The sequence below is a fragment of the Callospermophilus lateralis genome, chromosome 7 (assembly GCF_048772815.1).
Source record: "Callospermophilus lateralis isolate mCalLat2 chromosome 7, mCalLat2.hap1, whole genome shotgun sequence".
Classification (NCBI taxonomy): domain Eukaryota; kingdom Metazoa; phylum Chordata; class Mammalia; order Rodentia; family Sciuridae; genus Callospermophilus; species Callospermophilus lateralis.
This window is the reverse complement of record NC_135311.1, coordinates 17,373,055-17,388,422: the sequence shown is the minus strand read 5'-3', so window position 1 is coordinate 17,388,422 and position 15,368 is coordinate 17,373,055. Positions and strand designations below refer to the sequence as shown.

The 15,368-nt window shown below is 45.2% G+C and overlaps 1 protein-coding gene across 1 annotated transcript in view; it reads left to right on the top strand.

Moving 5' to 3' along the window:
* The first annotated feature begins 758 nt into the window (after window positions 1-758).
* The window catches only part of Phgdh (phosphoglycerate dehydrogenase), a 33,852-nt gene continuing 19,242 nt past the window's right edge, over window positions 759-15,368 (top strand). Inside the window, exons 1-5 of the mRNA XM_076862804.1 lie at window positions 759-1,008; window positions 7,698-7,849; window positions 11,935-12,000; window positions 13,244-13,298; window positions 13,392-13,490. Coding sequence (XP_076718919.1) covers window positions 871-1,008; window positions 7,698-7,849; window positions 11,935-12,000; window positions 13,244-13,298; window positions 13,392-13,490 — 510 coding nt within the window. The 5' untranslated portion in view covers window positions 759-870. The remainder of the gene's footprint in view (window positions 1,009-7,697; window positions 7,850-11,934; window positions 12,001-13,243; window positions 13,299-13,391; window positions 13,491-15,368) is intronic.

Here is a 15,368-nt window from a genome sequence, read left to right as displayed (position 1 = left end):
TTTAAGTCACTGCAGTGAAAAAGCTGACTGAAACAGCTGCTTTCCATGGGGTTTAAATATAAAGGAATTAGAGGTGGTAAGTGCCTCCTTGGTCAATATATAAATTAGGCCAGACTGACTTCATTTTTCTTTTTCAGAATCAGAGGAGTAGGGGAGGAAGAGAATACAGAACTTGAACAAAAAGTCTTGCTAGTCTAATTGCACCAGGTCCTCGCTCTCTTTTAAACTAGTATTTCTCATTGTATCATTCATTTCGAACTAATCACAGCTTTGTGATATCTCAGAAATAGTTTTAGATGTCTTTTAATTATTTAACTTTCCATGTCTGTGTTTGTATTCTTGTGTGTTAGCCCCCCCCCCCCCCCAGAGGAAGGGAGCTTTTTGATGTTTTAGCTCCCTACAAGTCTAACACAGTCCCTTGCACTTTACAGCTTAAAAAAAAAATACTAGTTAAGGAATTAATAAATGAGTTTTTAGGAAGAAAGAAATTAAGATAAAAAACTTCTCCGTGAGAATGTGTATTTCCATGTGTATTTCAGATATGAATCAGCTAGTCAGCGAAAATCGTGCTTTTAATGTTCACCAGGTGTAGACAAAATCTTCCGCTGAGCTTGAGAAATTCATCACAGGCAGAATAATAAAGTGGGCGGAGACATAGAAGGCTCAGAACCTTGAGGAGGTGGAGTCACAGAAAGTTTGAGCATTTCTGTCCAATCAAAATGAGACGGTAGGAGGAGGAGGGGGAGATAAAGGGGGAGCGGGAGATCAAGAATCCTGCCCAGTTACAGGAGCCAGCCAGTGCGAGCTGCAGCTTCTTGGCTTAAGTGCTTCTGCCCACCGAGAGTGTAGGATTCTTTGGCCTGCTCCACAATGGCCTTCGCAAATCTGCGGAAAGTGCTCATCAGTGATAGTCTGGACCCTTGCTGCAGGAAGATCCTGGAAGATGGAGGGTTAATGGTGGTGGAGAAGCAGAACTTGAGCAAAGAGGAGCTGATAGCCGAGCTGCAGGTAAGGTGAATCGGAGAAAAGCGAGGTCTCTGGGGCATCCTCCGCTGAAATAGGCTGGCTGCGCCCAGGCCTGCGCGCCCCCTTCCCGGCCCCGCATATCAGATTCTCGGCCTCCTGAGACTGGCAACTAGCGGGGAGAGGGAGAAGCGGGAGGAACTGTGAGCTGTAGGGTGCAAACTATCCGTCCAATTTGCAGCCGCGTGTTCGCGTTGGCTTGCCTCCCGCGAGCACTGCAAAGCGCAGGCTGCTCCAACTGGTCCTGCCGGCGGCCCGCGAGATGCCAGCGCGGCTCCTGCACCTTAGTGCCTAGTGGCTCTGGCTGCCAGGCGCCACCTCCCCATTCCACTCCTTCTCACCGGAGCATCGAGGGGAGGGGCGCCAAAGTAGCCTCCCCGAGTGGAGCCCAGCTACTGGCCTTCCCCATCTAGGTGCTGGCCCTCCGGGTCGCGTTCGGCCTTCGCTGGGGGGCGCTGGCGAGTCCCAGCCAGTCGCGTGGTTGCTGGGGAAGCTTCTGGGGAAGGCCCTCCTGGAGCTGCCGCTGCGAACCGCCTTTCGTCTGATGCAAGACCTCCGCGAGCTTTCACGGCTCCTCCGCCTCCTGAGAGCGCCTGAGGAAATGGGGCGGGCTGGGGGCGCGGCGAGATCCCCGGGCCGCCCACGCGGTCGCCGCCACAGCGGTCGCGGGTTGACCTCCACCTTTGGCCTCATCCCTGATTAAGGGTGACCGGACTAGACTAGAATCTGATTCCAATCGCCCGTGGTAACTTTATTCTTATCAGATCTTCCGATTGTTATATATAATTAATGAAACCGACTCCAAATCTTTATCTACCTTCTTTGAAAATGTCCTGTCAAGTTTGGGGACTTTTTTTCCCTCCAGTTGCTGCGTTTCCTGCCTCTACATTCCACCCAGCCTCCCAGTCTCTAACTGCCTTACCCCATCGAGCTGTTTTCCCTATCCGCTACACTCGCAGAGAAGCTTGTAGGCTAGTTCGGGAGCACAGAGGACACACAGGAGACAATTGATCTGGTGACATGGTGCTTGGTGCTCAGATTTCAAGTTAGAATGCCCAGCAGCCTAGCCTAGCTGATGCTCACTTTCCCACAGGAAGAGTGCAGAGAGAGGGTGATCATCACAGACTGAATTGGTGGGCAAGGGCTCGGGACCCGACCCTTGCCTTGAAGCACGGGTGCTTGGTTGGATGGTGGGCTCCTCACACTTTTCACCTCCTTTTTTTGTATAAATGGTATCAGTGGCCTTGGCTCTGGGAGATGACCAGCGTCTCACCTCCACCTCTACCAGAGCACCAGTGGCTGCAACTGGAGGCTTGACAACTTTGCAGTGGAAGTGAGAAATCTTATACCGCAATGAAGCAGGATTGAGAAGGGAAAGCCTCTTCAGGAAGCAGGGAGGGCTTCCATGAAGTCCGGAAGTTGCATGGTGGGGGTGGGAGTCTGTGCTGAAGCCAAGAACACTTTCAAGGCTCCGAGAATTCTTGGCAGGAAGAGAGGGGTGTTTGTTGGCTCAATTGACTGTGGGCATTGTTGGGTTGTTTGAGTGCTCAGCCTTCATGTCTGTCTTGGTAAAATAGTTCGGAATGCCAATTAGTCTCTTGGGCAGCCACTGAAGGGCTCTCCTTTCCACACTCATTTTATTCTGCAAGGAGAGGGGTCTGGCAGAGTGTCTCCAGCCCTCTGCCATTTAAATCTTTTCAATGCTGGAGCAAGCCTTAGCACCCATGACAGGACTGGTCTTCCTACTTTAGCTTCACTGCTTTGTATTCTGAGCAGGCGCTATTTGCACGCCCTCATCCCTGATCAAGAAGTGTAATCATCCCCTCTCTCTCCTAGTAGTGCATTTTAGACTTGAACAGAATCATAGCTCATTAGTGGGTAATGAAGTTAGTTTAATGGGTCAGCATTTTAAAAAACAAAATAGATAATCAGAGAGCAATGCAGATAGCAAGGATATTATTTCATTCACTTTGTTTCAGTTATATGTGTAGGTGTGGTGCCTTAGTATGAAATCACAACTTAAAACTGTTTCTCAGTTAAAAAAAAATAAAAAGCTTGGAAGGGGTTAGCGATGTAGCTCTGGAGTAGATTTCTGGCCTAGCCTATGTGAAGCCCAGGGTTCAATCCCCAGCACTGCAAATGAACAAACAAAAAAACTAATTTAGAAAACATTAAATTAGAAAAATAAAGCATCTGTGCAACTCATGTCTTAAATAAACCAAACATGCAGGAAAATGTTTAAATAATCTTATCATGTTTCAGGAACTTTCAAACTATGACCATGTGCCACCATTACATCCTAACTCAATACTCTCATCCACATGTGTGCACCTAGACATATATAAGTTTATGAAATAATACTACATAAGATGTATTCTGATATTTTCTTCTATTCATTAAATAGCAATGCTGGTCAGTACCACTAAATTGAACACTGGTAATGCATCTAATCTACTGAAGCACATTTATATTTTTATCTTAGAATTTTCAGAAATATTAAGAAGGAATAAATTTTTCTATGCAAGAGTCTACCATTTCAAAAGCTTTTTAAAAATAAACATTACATTAGGATTTGGTTTGCATGTGTTAAATAACCACCTAGTTAATCAGGATCATACATAGAGTGCAAAATAGAGTATACCTGTATTCCCTGTTGCTGGGGAACAAGACCAGGAGAGCTTCATTGATTTGCCCTAAGTCAGAGGCAAGAGCAACCCTGAACTACCTGCAAGATCAAGTCTGCCCTCCTGGGAAAGGAAGCATGTGTGAACTTGAGGAATGGGACTTGGTTTCCACTGCTGACTTAGCATAGTTTGTCTGGAACATTCATGAATCAAACTGATCTGTGGCCTGCTGTTTTCCACCTAAGGAGACGGGGAGTGGCAATGTGCAGGGAAGCCCTGGGTGTGCCTGTTCCAGCTGCAGCTCTGATACAGAAACCACAGCCAAGAGCAGTAAACAACAGAGTGTATTTGCAGTGAGATGCTTGATTCCCAAGATGGTAGGGAGGGGTGTTAAAAAGGAGGGCTGGTGTACTAAGAAGAAAGCTCTTTTGGATCTTTGGATGGGGCCATAGTTTGCACAAGTAGAAGAAAGGAGTGAGCAACCTGGAGCAATTTTGGAGGGAAGGAGTGTTACTTTGAGAGTTCCCTTGAAAGTAGGTTGGCTGTCGGGCTCTCAGTGAATTGTACTGATGGAATGAATAGGGAAAAGGTGGCTGGTGAGGTTGTGGGAGGTCTTGGAAGCTAGACAACTTTGACCAGTGCCATTCTAATATGGAACCAAGGTCTCCTGAATACAGTCTCCAAAGGCCAACTGGTCCTTGGGACAGGCCAGCACCAAATGCACACTAGTACCCATCAGATTGGGGGTGCTTCTGGCTCGTTGGTGTCCAAGAAGGCTGGCTTGGGAAAAGATAGAGAGATTGCAGGGTAAATCTCCATAAAGAGATCCCTCCAAAGAGGTGCTTTTGAAAGGAAAAATTGTGCTGTTTCTCTGCTTGTTCTTGGGTGATGCAAGAACAGGTGGATTCTTGGGGAATCTGCATCCTTTACTGTTGGTTTTTCTTGTGGGCAGCAGATTTCCAGAGCTTGGGGAGTGTGATGACAGCTTTGGAAGAAGCACTGAAGGAGGCCCAAGGGAATGACTGAGTAGAATATCCGGAACAGTTCTCAGGGAAGGATGTAGGCCTGGAACTGATACAAGGGATACATCCCTGCTTCATATCTTCCATCACCCCACCTTGTCAGTGGAACTTTGACCTTAGGTCCTGGGTTGACCATTTCCAAAGGTGGTTTAATTCCTCAGTGTGTAACCAGTTACCTAAGGGGTAATTACTGGCCTCGAAGGAACACACTAAAAATGAGCAAACCCTGTTTTTACTCATATTGTTCCAGTTGCCCTCCAAAAAGACTATACAAGACACACTCCCATTTCCCTACATGTCTGCCAACACAGAATTTTATCAATTTTCACTTTGCCAGTATGATGGCTGAAAACATTTGAAATTTGCATTTCTCTTTTTTTTCTTTTTCTTTTTTGAGATAAGAGTCATGCTAAATTTCCAAGGCTGGCTCAAATTCGTGACCCTCCTGATTATGCATGTTTTTTTTTTCCTAATGCTTTTTTTTTAAATTCTTTAATTCATTTGAAGTTTTAAAAATTTGAAGTGAGCTAGTAATTTAAATATTTTTCCTCTTGAATTTTCCTAACACTATACATGTTTAGTCCTTCCTATCCCTGTCAATTTGAATTCTGACTTTATTTTCTAAATTCCCACGTGTTCATAGGTCTGTTTGTCTAGTGCCTATTTGGTTCTGTTGATCAATTTCTAAATATGTTTCTTGTGCTCTCTTTCAACTTGTTCTCCCTTTTCAAAAAATTCCTGAAAATCCTTAAGCACTGTCACAGGTGGATGACATGCCTTGTTATCACAGTCAAGGGAGGGGGTTTCTGGTGTTTAATTGGGGGAAGGCAGTAGGTGTGGGTTTCTGTGGGCCTCAAATCACTGAGCTCATTCATTCACTGGGGGTGTTTAATATGGTTATTAATATGCACCAGCCTGCAACCCAGATTCAATTTGCTCTTGTAGTTAGAGCTATTCAAGGCCGTCTGTGGCTCCCCATGGGCAGGCTGACTGGAAGGAGTAGGTAGCCAGAAGATCTGGGGCCTTTATTGGGGGATCCTAGAGACCATCTCACAGGAGCCACATATTTCTGCCAGTGTCTCTCTTGGTTCAGGTGTTTTTAAATCCTATATTTGTAAGATCTTAGACTTAGACCCTCAAACAACTTGGACTTAGCCTGGCACAGTGGTGCCTGCCTCTAATCCCAGTGATTTAGGAGGCTGAGGCAGGAGGATCACAAGTTCAAAGCCAGCCTCAGCAACTTAAAGAGACCCTGTCTCAAAATAAGAAAATAAAAGTACTGAGGATGTGGTTCAGTGGTAAAGTGCCCTTGGGTTTAAAAAAAAAAAAAAAAAAAATGGGCTTGATTCCAGCTTCTGCTGTATCCTAGCTGGATATAGAAATTACCTAAATTCTTTAGGTTTCAGTGAACTTGTCTTAATATGGGGATCATCATACTGTTTCAGTATTACTGTGAAGCACAGTGCCTGATATAAGGGACTTGCTCAAAAAATGTTAACTCTTACTACTAGTAAATCCCTCCAAGGGATTTTACAGTTTAGATTTTACACCTAACCGGCCATGACCCTGACTCTGACCTTATCGTTTGGACATCTTGAGAAGCTTTGATATAGTCTGAGCTTGCCAACCGCAACGACTTTCCAGTTTTTAGGGCTGGTTTTCAATCTGTAAGAGTGACTTCGGGCAGCTTACCTGTCAAACCCTGTTTTTCACCTGAAAAATGAGAATAATTATGCCCCTTCTCTTTGGAGTTGTGATAGGAATAATGCAAAGCACCTGGTATAATGCCTATACTCAGTAGGTGCTCAGTCGATAGTTTACCAGCATAGCCCCAAGCCTGGTGAGACTGGTACTGTGGAGATACAGAATACAGATACAGAAAGTGTGTTAATACAAAATCCTCTCTAGGGCTTCAGTTTCTCATCTGCAAAATGGGCTTGGGCCAGATGTTCAGGAATGTTTCTTGGAATCTCCTACTTTGAAGTTCTGTTGCAGAACCACAAACACAAAAGGGGTTGGAGTGCCTTTCAAGCTGCCTGCATGGGGCTCTCTGCTGGCAGGCACAGCCCTAGCCAGTGAGGATGTGTAAGTGCAACCACCTCTAGACAGAAAGTTCTACCACCACTCTTGTATGAGTATACAAGTACAGTGCTTAGAAGCCCTCCAGATCTAAATATTCTATGCTACAGCATAAGCTTCATTCCTTTTCTCTCCTCAGGGAAGATAAATATCTCTCTCTGCAGTTAACTACTCTGTCCAAGTGTGTTCCTAAACTCTAGGCTTGTGCCTAATAATGTGGTTTTGTAGTAGTGGGGATTGAACTCAGGTGTGCTCTACCAGCCCATTTTATTTTTTATTTTGAGGCAGGGTCTCACTAAGTTGTTTGACTAAGATGTTCCTGATTGGCCTGGAATTTGTAATCCCGCTGCTACCACCTCCCAGGTAGCTGGGGTTACAGGCATGTGCTATCACCACCTAGCTGGGATCTAGATTTTTTCTAGAGGAGGTTTCATGGAATTCAGCTGAGACCTCTTGTGGGGAAAATGGATCAAACCCTTTCAATTTATAGATGGAGACTAGGGGTGAGGAGTCAGGGGACTTGTCTGGGTGAAAGATAGGGGTTTAATTTTAAAATTTATTTATTTATTTGATTTTGCAGTACTGGGGGTTGAACCCAAGGGTGCTTTCCAACTGAGCAACATCTCCAGTTCTTGTTATTTTTTATTTTGAGGCAGGGTCTCACTAAGTTGCTGAGGCTGGTCTCGAACTTGTGATCCTCTTGCCTCAGCCTCCTGAGTTGCTATGATTATAGGCATGCACCACTGTGCCTAGTTCTCCTTAACTATAATTGAAAATTACTGATTTCTGGTCCATATCTCCCTGTAGTTTTCAGTGAGGATATCTAAGTTGCCTGTGAGTGGCCACACATTGCCAATTGTGTGGCTTTGGGAACACATCTCTTACTCTGAAACCTCAGGAGGTCTTATAGAATGACTTGGTGTCCCCGATTTTTTCTTCATCTCCGTAGGACTGTGAAGGCCTTATCGTTCGCTCAGCCACTAAGGTCACTGCTGATGTCATCAATGCAGCTGAGAAGCTCCAGGTGGTTGGCAGGGCTGGCACAGGTGTGGATAATGTGGATCTGGAGGCTGCAACAAGAAAGGGCATCCTTGTCATGAAGTAAGTCATGGAGGCTGAGGGGTGGGTGTGGAGACTAACAGAGGGATGGGGGAAATTTTGCTTAGAGACCAGGTATGATGTGCACTCCTTTAATCCCAGCAATTTAGTGAGATTCTTAGCAACTTATCAAGACCCTGCCAGAGTTAGAAGGGCTTCCAGAGGGATTCCTGGTCCAGGCCCTGAGTCCCTATGGACCATCAACAACCTATAGTATAGCCTTTCCGAGATGTGTGAGGTTGAGGCTCTCTGTAATCTCAGTGTTTCACATACCCACCTATGTATAGTGCATGCACATTTGTAGCCTGGCTTGGAAATAAGAATATTAGTGAGTTTATCTGCTTGGCCCATCCCCTTCCATTGTTCTATTCATGGCTGTTTTCATTATTATTATTATTATTTTATTTTTATTTTTTATTGATTTGGAATGCATTACAATTCTTATTACATGTGTACAGTACAATTTTTCATATCTCTGGCTGTAAATAAAGTATGTTGACATCACTTTGTGTCTCATACATGTACTTTGGATGATGATGTCTGTCACATTCCACCATCCTTACTAATCCCCTGCTCTCTCTCTTTCCCTCTCACTTCTCTGCTCTATCTAGAATTCACCAATTCCTCCCATGCCCCCCCCCCCCACTGAATCAGCCTCCTTATATCAGAGAAAACATTCAGCATTTGTTTTTTGGGGGGTTGGCTAACTTTAATTCTTATGCTATAGGAGTCTTATTATTAGCATTATCTTCTCCAACGCCATCCCTTTACTTGCAAATGCCATGATTTTATTCTCTTTTATTGCTGAATAAAATTCCATTTGTGCTGCTATAAACATTGATGTGGCTGTGTTCCTGTAGTATGCTGTTTTTAAGTCTTTTGGGTATAAACAGAGAAGAGGGGATAGCTGGGGCAAATGGTGGTTCCATTCCCAGTTTTCCAAGGAATTTCCATACTGCTTTCCATATTGGCTGCACCAATTTTCAGTCCCACCAGCAATGTATGAGTGTACCTTTTCCCCCAGATCCTCGCCAACACTTGTTGTTTGTCTTCATAATAGCTGCCATTCTGACTGTAGTGAGATGATATCTAAGAGTAGTTTTGATTTGCATTTCTCTAATTGCTAGAGATGTTGAATATTTTTTCATATATTTGTTGATTCATTGTTTATCCTCTTCTGAGAATTGTCTGTTAATGTCCTTGGCCCATTTGTTGATTGGGTTATTTGTTTTTTTAGTGCTTAGCTTTTTGAGTTCTTTATATACCCTAGAGATTAGTGCTCTATCTGATGTGTGAGGGGTAAAGATTTGCTCCCAGGATGTAGGCTCTCTGTTCACCTCACAGATTGTTTCTTTTGCTGAGAAGAAACTTTTTAGTTCGTTTCCATCCCATTTATTGATTCTTGGTTTTAATTCTTACACTATAGGAGTCTTATTAAGGAAGTTGGGGTCTAATCCCACATGATGAAGATTAGGGCCTACTTTTTCTTCTATTAGACGTAGAGTCTCTGGTTTAATTCCTAGGTCCTTGATCCATTTTGTGTTGAGTTTTGTGCACACTGAGAGATAGGGGCTTAATTTCATTTTGTTGCATATGGATTTCCAGTTTTCCCAGCACCATTTGTTGAAGATGCTATCTTTTCTCCAGTGTATGTTTTTGGCACCTTTGTCTAATATAAGATAATTGTAGTTTTATGGATTAGTCTCTGTGGCCTCTATTCTGTACTATTGGTCTACCGGTCTGTTTTGTTGTCAGGGCTGGTTTTTGTTGGCTCTGTCATACTTAACCTCATACAGTCCACAAACTTTCCTAATGGAATTGAGAAACTGATGTGACTCCTTGAGAAACCAGCCTCTACCTCAGAGCAAAGCCTGTTCAAGGAAGGAGGTGTGACCCTTGTCCTTGGAAAAACCCACAGAGCACTCCTAGGCACATACCCTGCTGAGTTGTTTGTCTACAAATAACAGGAGAGATCTGCGGCACCAGGTGTCCCTGACTCAGTCAGGCTAGGTGAGGACCCATAGCAATCCCCTAGCAACCACCAATCAGCATGAGTCAGGGAAAATACCTGGGTTGCCAGATGACCCCCCCAGTAGTTTATGGTGGTTGATAACATGTTGGGAAACCATGTAGTTTAGCACGTACTACCCTCGTGGCTTAAACCAATCAGTTCAAATGAATCCCCCTTTTGTACTAACCAATCACCCCTACCCAACTTGTTCCCACCAGTGAATGTGCTAATCAAGGTTAAGAGTTGTTGTTTGACTTTCCCTCGGTGTGGAATGATTTGCTGTGTGATGTTGTGACGCATAGAGTATTCCCCAAAACCTACAAAATCTCACTGAACAAAGGACCGGGACTCACTCCCTGGGACCCCTGCATCGGAACGGTTGAGAGACAGCCTCGAGCTTGCAATAAAGACTCTTGTGTGATTGCATCGGATTCAGCTCCTGGAGGTCTATTGAGGTCCCACGAATCTGGCATTACAGAATAACTCCATCCTTTCTCTTCCTTCCCTTCTGGAAATTAGACCCTAGTTTTTTAGACCCAGGAGGAGAAGAGTCTCCTTTATGGTGATGTTTGCAGAAAGCTGTGGGCAAAGGTCATTGTCAGCATGTTAGTGCTGCACCACATCTATTCAGGCACTTTAGATGGTGTACAGGGCCACCACCCCCAGTCCTCCTCCCTGACCTTAGGCCTTTCTGATCCCTCAGGGATCCATTGTCCTTTAGACCTTTCCCTTCCACTGCCCTCCCCCTCCCCCTGGAGGGTAGGGGTCAATTTACCCAAGGATTGACTGAGGTCAATATCCGCGGGTAGAAATGTTAAATGCTAACTCACACTGGCCCTAGACCCAGAGGCAGCCAGCACCAACCCTCACCTCTTTCCCCTCCCTGGACAGCCTGTTCATTGGAGGAGAATGGGTAGTGGGGAGTTTTGTAGAAGACAGACTCTGGGAGTTCCTTTATCGTTTTCCGGATCTCTTGACTTTTCCTCCTTTATTTCTAGAGATGAAAGGATCCAAACCAGTAGGGGAAGAAGGAGGGTGAACCATGTGTGTTGAACTCTTTCAAAAAACATAAAAAGATTTTTAAAAAAAGAAAATAGTTCTGTAAGTTTCCTCCTCTAGTCTCCTTTCTGTAAAATGGTCAGTCAGCAGTGCCCCCTGTGGAGGAGGCATTCTTGCCAAACAAGTGAAGATGAAAATAAAACGCTTTGTGATTGTGTTCGTCAGCTTTTGATCACTGTGACCAAAATACCCAACAAGAACAACCTAGAGGAGGAAAAGTCTGTTTTGGCTCATGGTTACAGAGACTTCAGTGTGTTGTCAGTCGGCTCTTGCTCTGGGACTGAAGTGAGGCAAAGCATCATGGCAGAGGATATAAGATGGTAGCTCATGGCAGCCAGGAATCAGAGAGAGAGAGGCAGAGAGGAGCCAGAGAAGAGTCAGAGACAAAGTATATAATCCCCAAGGCAAGTCTCAAGACACCCACTTCCTCCAGCTGTGCCCCATCTACCTTTAGTTACCATCCAACAATCCATTTAAGTTACTAACTCATGAAACAAATTAATCCACTGATTAGATTATGGTTCCTCTGATCTAATCATCTTACCTTCAGCATTAACACAGGAGCTTTTGGGGGACACCTCATATCCCAACCAGAATGCTAATAAAAACCAGGTTGTGTAACCTAAAGAAGGTCTCTGGACAATGGCCTGACATGTGAATTCAGTAGACTGGCTCAGCCATCACCGACACAGCCTTGGTAAGATTGACGACATGGAGCAGCAGGGGATTTGTGCTTTCTATAGGCAGGTAGATATGAAAGGGCTGAGCCACTTACACGTCTCCTAATCATGTGGAGTCCTTCTCTGCCCTGGGAGAAGTGAGGTATGGGGTAGAAGGGCCAAGTGTTTCCCTGAAGGTCCCTCTGCTTAGGAACAGTAGGCCAGGACAAGGCAGCTTCCTGCCAGTCGTGGGCCTGGGGCAGGAGTTCATTGGAGAATCCAGGACAGGGGTCTGGGGTTGGGACAGAGGAATGCTGGGTCTGGGCCTACTGATGTCTCCTCTTTTCTCTGGGTTTTAGCACCCCCAATGGAAACAGCCTTAGTGCTGCAGAGCTCACCTGTGGGATGATCATGTGCCTGGCCAGGTAAGCATTTGGCTTCTCAGCAGAGCCAAACCCTCTGGTATGTCAGTTATTGTGACTTGTCAAGCAAACCGATGGAGAGAAACTTAAGAGGACTTTTCAACCTGGCAACCTGTAGACTGCCGAGAACCTTTGAGGCCATCAGTCCTCTACTCAGTACCCCTGTTCCCAGCACACAGGGGTTATGGCTGCTCAGGGTGCTAGTGAGTGCTCATGGGGAAGGGGTGGATACAGAGCTCATTGAGAGAGTGTGCACAGTGTGATCTTCCTTCTATATCTTCTTACTCATTTGCCTCTCTCTACACCTTCATGGGCTGTGACTCTCTAGCCTCCAATCCTTGCATGTTTTCCATACCCTGCTGCCTGGAACATCTTTCTCTACCACCTTTGTCTAGGTACTGCTTCTTATTTTTTAGCTTATTTAAACTCAAGATTTTAACATTTATCTCAAATGTCATCATTCATTCACGAAGCTCCCTTTGGTTTCCTTACCTGGGCCCTGGCTGATTCTCATAGCCCCCAGGGCTTACCTGTCACTGCCCTTATAAATATGTAGTGTAATAACATGGAATCCACACCTGCTCCAGATTCCTGTGCTCACCTGTGGATTCATAACAAAACCAAACCCAAGTGCTCAAATCTCTTACTCTTCCAGCAGGGGGTCCTGGAGGGTGTGAACCACTTGAATAGAGGGGACAGTCCAGTGATCGGATTGGATGTGGCGCATAATGTGCATGAGTCCCATTGTGTCCATTGTGTTTGGTACTCATTTGGCAAAAATGATGCACTTCTGTTGAATAGGCATTTCATGAATTTCTGTGATCAACAGGAAGGAAAAAGCTCTCATTAAACAAGGCAGGAAGCTATTCTAGGTTCCTTTGAAGATTCTTGAATCCTTATACCAGGGGTCCAGGTAGCCAGATCTCTTTACTCATGCTTGAAACCTGCTGGGCCCCAAAATTACCCTTTTCCCATCCAGAGATGATGGAATATTCCTATAACCCCAGTTACTTGGGGAAGTTGAGGCAGAAGGATCACAAGTTCAAGGCCATCCTGGGAAACTCTGTGAGATCCTGGTCCAGGTTTCCTGGTTCCAGGTTTCCTAAGTCAGGAGTTGCCAAGGGTCCCCTTATTTCTAGTAGAATGACCGTCGGAGGGTGGAAGCTGTGCAGCTCTGTCTTGGTACTTCCTTCCTGGGTTGGTGGGAGCCTTGGTGGGCCTGCTGAAACTGTCTCTGTCCTTGCAGGCAGATTCCCCAGGCGACAGCTTCCATGAAGAATGGGAAGTGGGAGCGGAAGAAGGTGAGCAGTGGCCTGGCCTCATCCAACCGGGGCTCAGTGCCTGAGCTCCACACTCAGTATTGAATCAACTTCTCTGCCTTTTGCCCTTTGCAGTTCATGGGAATCGAGCTGAATGGAAAGACCTTGGGAATTCTTGGCTTGGGCAGGATTGGGAGAGAGGTGGCCACCCGGATGCAGTCCTTTGGGATGAAGGTAAGAGGTTGCCAGACCCCTTGGACATGGGGCTTTCTGTACATTTTGGAAAATTCAGTTTAGCTTGGGAGAAAGCCAAAGCCTTTGTCTTAAATGGGTCCTTAGAGCTCCTGATTATACATTAAAGCCAGGGATGGAGGGAACACTGATATGCTATCCAGGACATTTGAACTCAAAAGCTGGGAATACTTGATAAAGGACCGTCAGCTCTCCAGTGAGTCAATAGCCCTGAATCCCAGTGAGCTGGAGAGGGTTTTAGCTCTCTGTCCATCCTGTCCTGTCTGGCTGTGAGGACTCCTGGTTTGCTGTCTCTGCTCTCCTGCATTACTTTATAAAACAGCATCAAATACTTTTAGTACTACAGTTGTCCAGTACTTTTTGTTTCTCTTCCTATTCCAGAAAAGATTAAAAAGTGTGTGGGGTGTGGTGGCACATACCTGTAATCCCAGCAACTCTGGACATTGAAGCAGGAGAATCCCAAGTTTGAGGCTACCCTCAGCAACTTAGCAACTTAAAAAAAATCCTGCCTGGCCCATACCTTTTCCTACTCTGGGAGCTCAGAAGACTTCTGGTCAAGGGAAAACTGTGATCAACAGTAGTGACATCCCCTCAGGCTAATCCAACAGACCATACCAACAGGAAGACCAGTCAATTGAGAGAAGGGTCCTGCAGTGTTGCCCAGAAAGGCTGGAGAGATGGGGGTGGCTAAGAGTGCCAGCAGACATCCCCGAGTTCACCATGGTTGTTGAAGGAGTTACAGGGGTTATGGGTCAAACTGCAGCCAGGAAGCCTTTAGTTAAACATTAAGGAAAATTGTCTTAAATATAATCAGACCATCATATGTCTAGAACATGTTTACATAGAGCTGCTTTGGAACTTTCCCGTTCTCCCTTGCTCTTTCTCTTCATCTCTATCCCTCCTACCTTCTTACAGCTAGAAGGGATGTTACAGGTCAACCCTTAACTCAATATTGATTTCCAGATTTGTAAGTCATTGCCTAAGAACTCAGAAATGGATGGCAGCCTAGAACCCATATGGGCGTCCCATTATACCACATTGAATATCTTCCTCTGCTTCCTGCCTCCATTCTTCACCCTATTTATTTAAGTCTGATTTCTTTCACAAATCTCAGCAACGGGAAGGAGAGATATTTTTCTAGATCCCTGAGAAAGGTGGGCATGGCCCAGCAGGATCTTTTGATCATGAAAACAAACCACATCCTTGCTCTGTGTGTAGGGGTAGAGGGATGCCATGAGCCATCAAGAACACTTTCTCCTCCTTTATGTTTTGTGAGAATCAAGGTCAACCTGTAGCCCATGGAGAATTCTGATCTTCTAAAACCTAAGATCAGGTATGCTAGTTGGATTTTCATCATGGTGACCAAGATACCTGACAAGAACAACTCAGAGGAGGAGAAGTTGATGTTGTGCTCCTAGTTTCAGAGGCTCAGTTCATGATTAGACCCCATTGCTGTGGGCCCAAGTGAGGCAGAACATCATGGTGGAAGAAGGCTGCTTTGATTATGACAGGAATCAGAAAGATTGATGCTTCAGGGACCAAACATGAACCCTAAAGACATGCCTCTTGTGACCTACTTCCTCCAGCCATGCCCCACCTGCCAGTAGTTATCACCCAGTGCAGTAGTCCTTCCAAATCATTAATCCATCAAATGGATTAGTACACTGATTAACTTACAGCTTCATAATATAATCTTCTCACCTCTGAACATTGCTCCATTATTTAATATAAGCTTTTTGTTGGGGGACCACATATCCAAACCACAACATCAGGGGTTAAATAGCACTAAGAGTACATGAAGCCAACCAGATGAGTGTTTCATTGATGATGCAGTGACTTGGAGACAGATGCCAGCTGCCA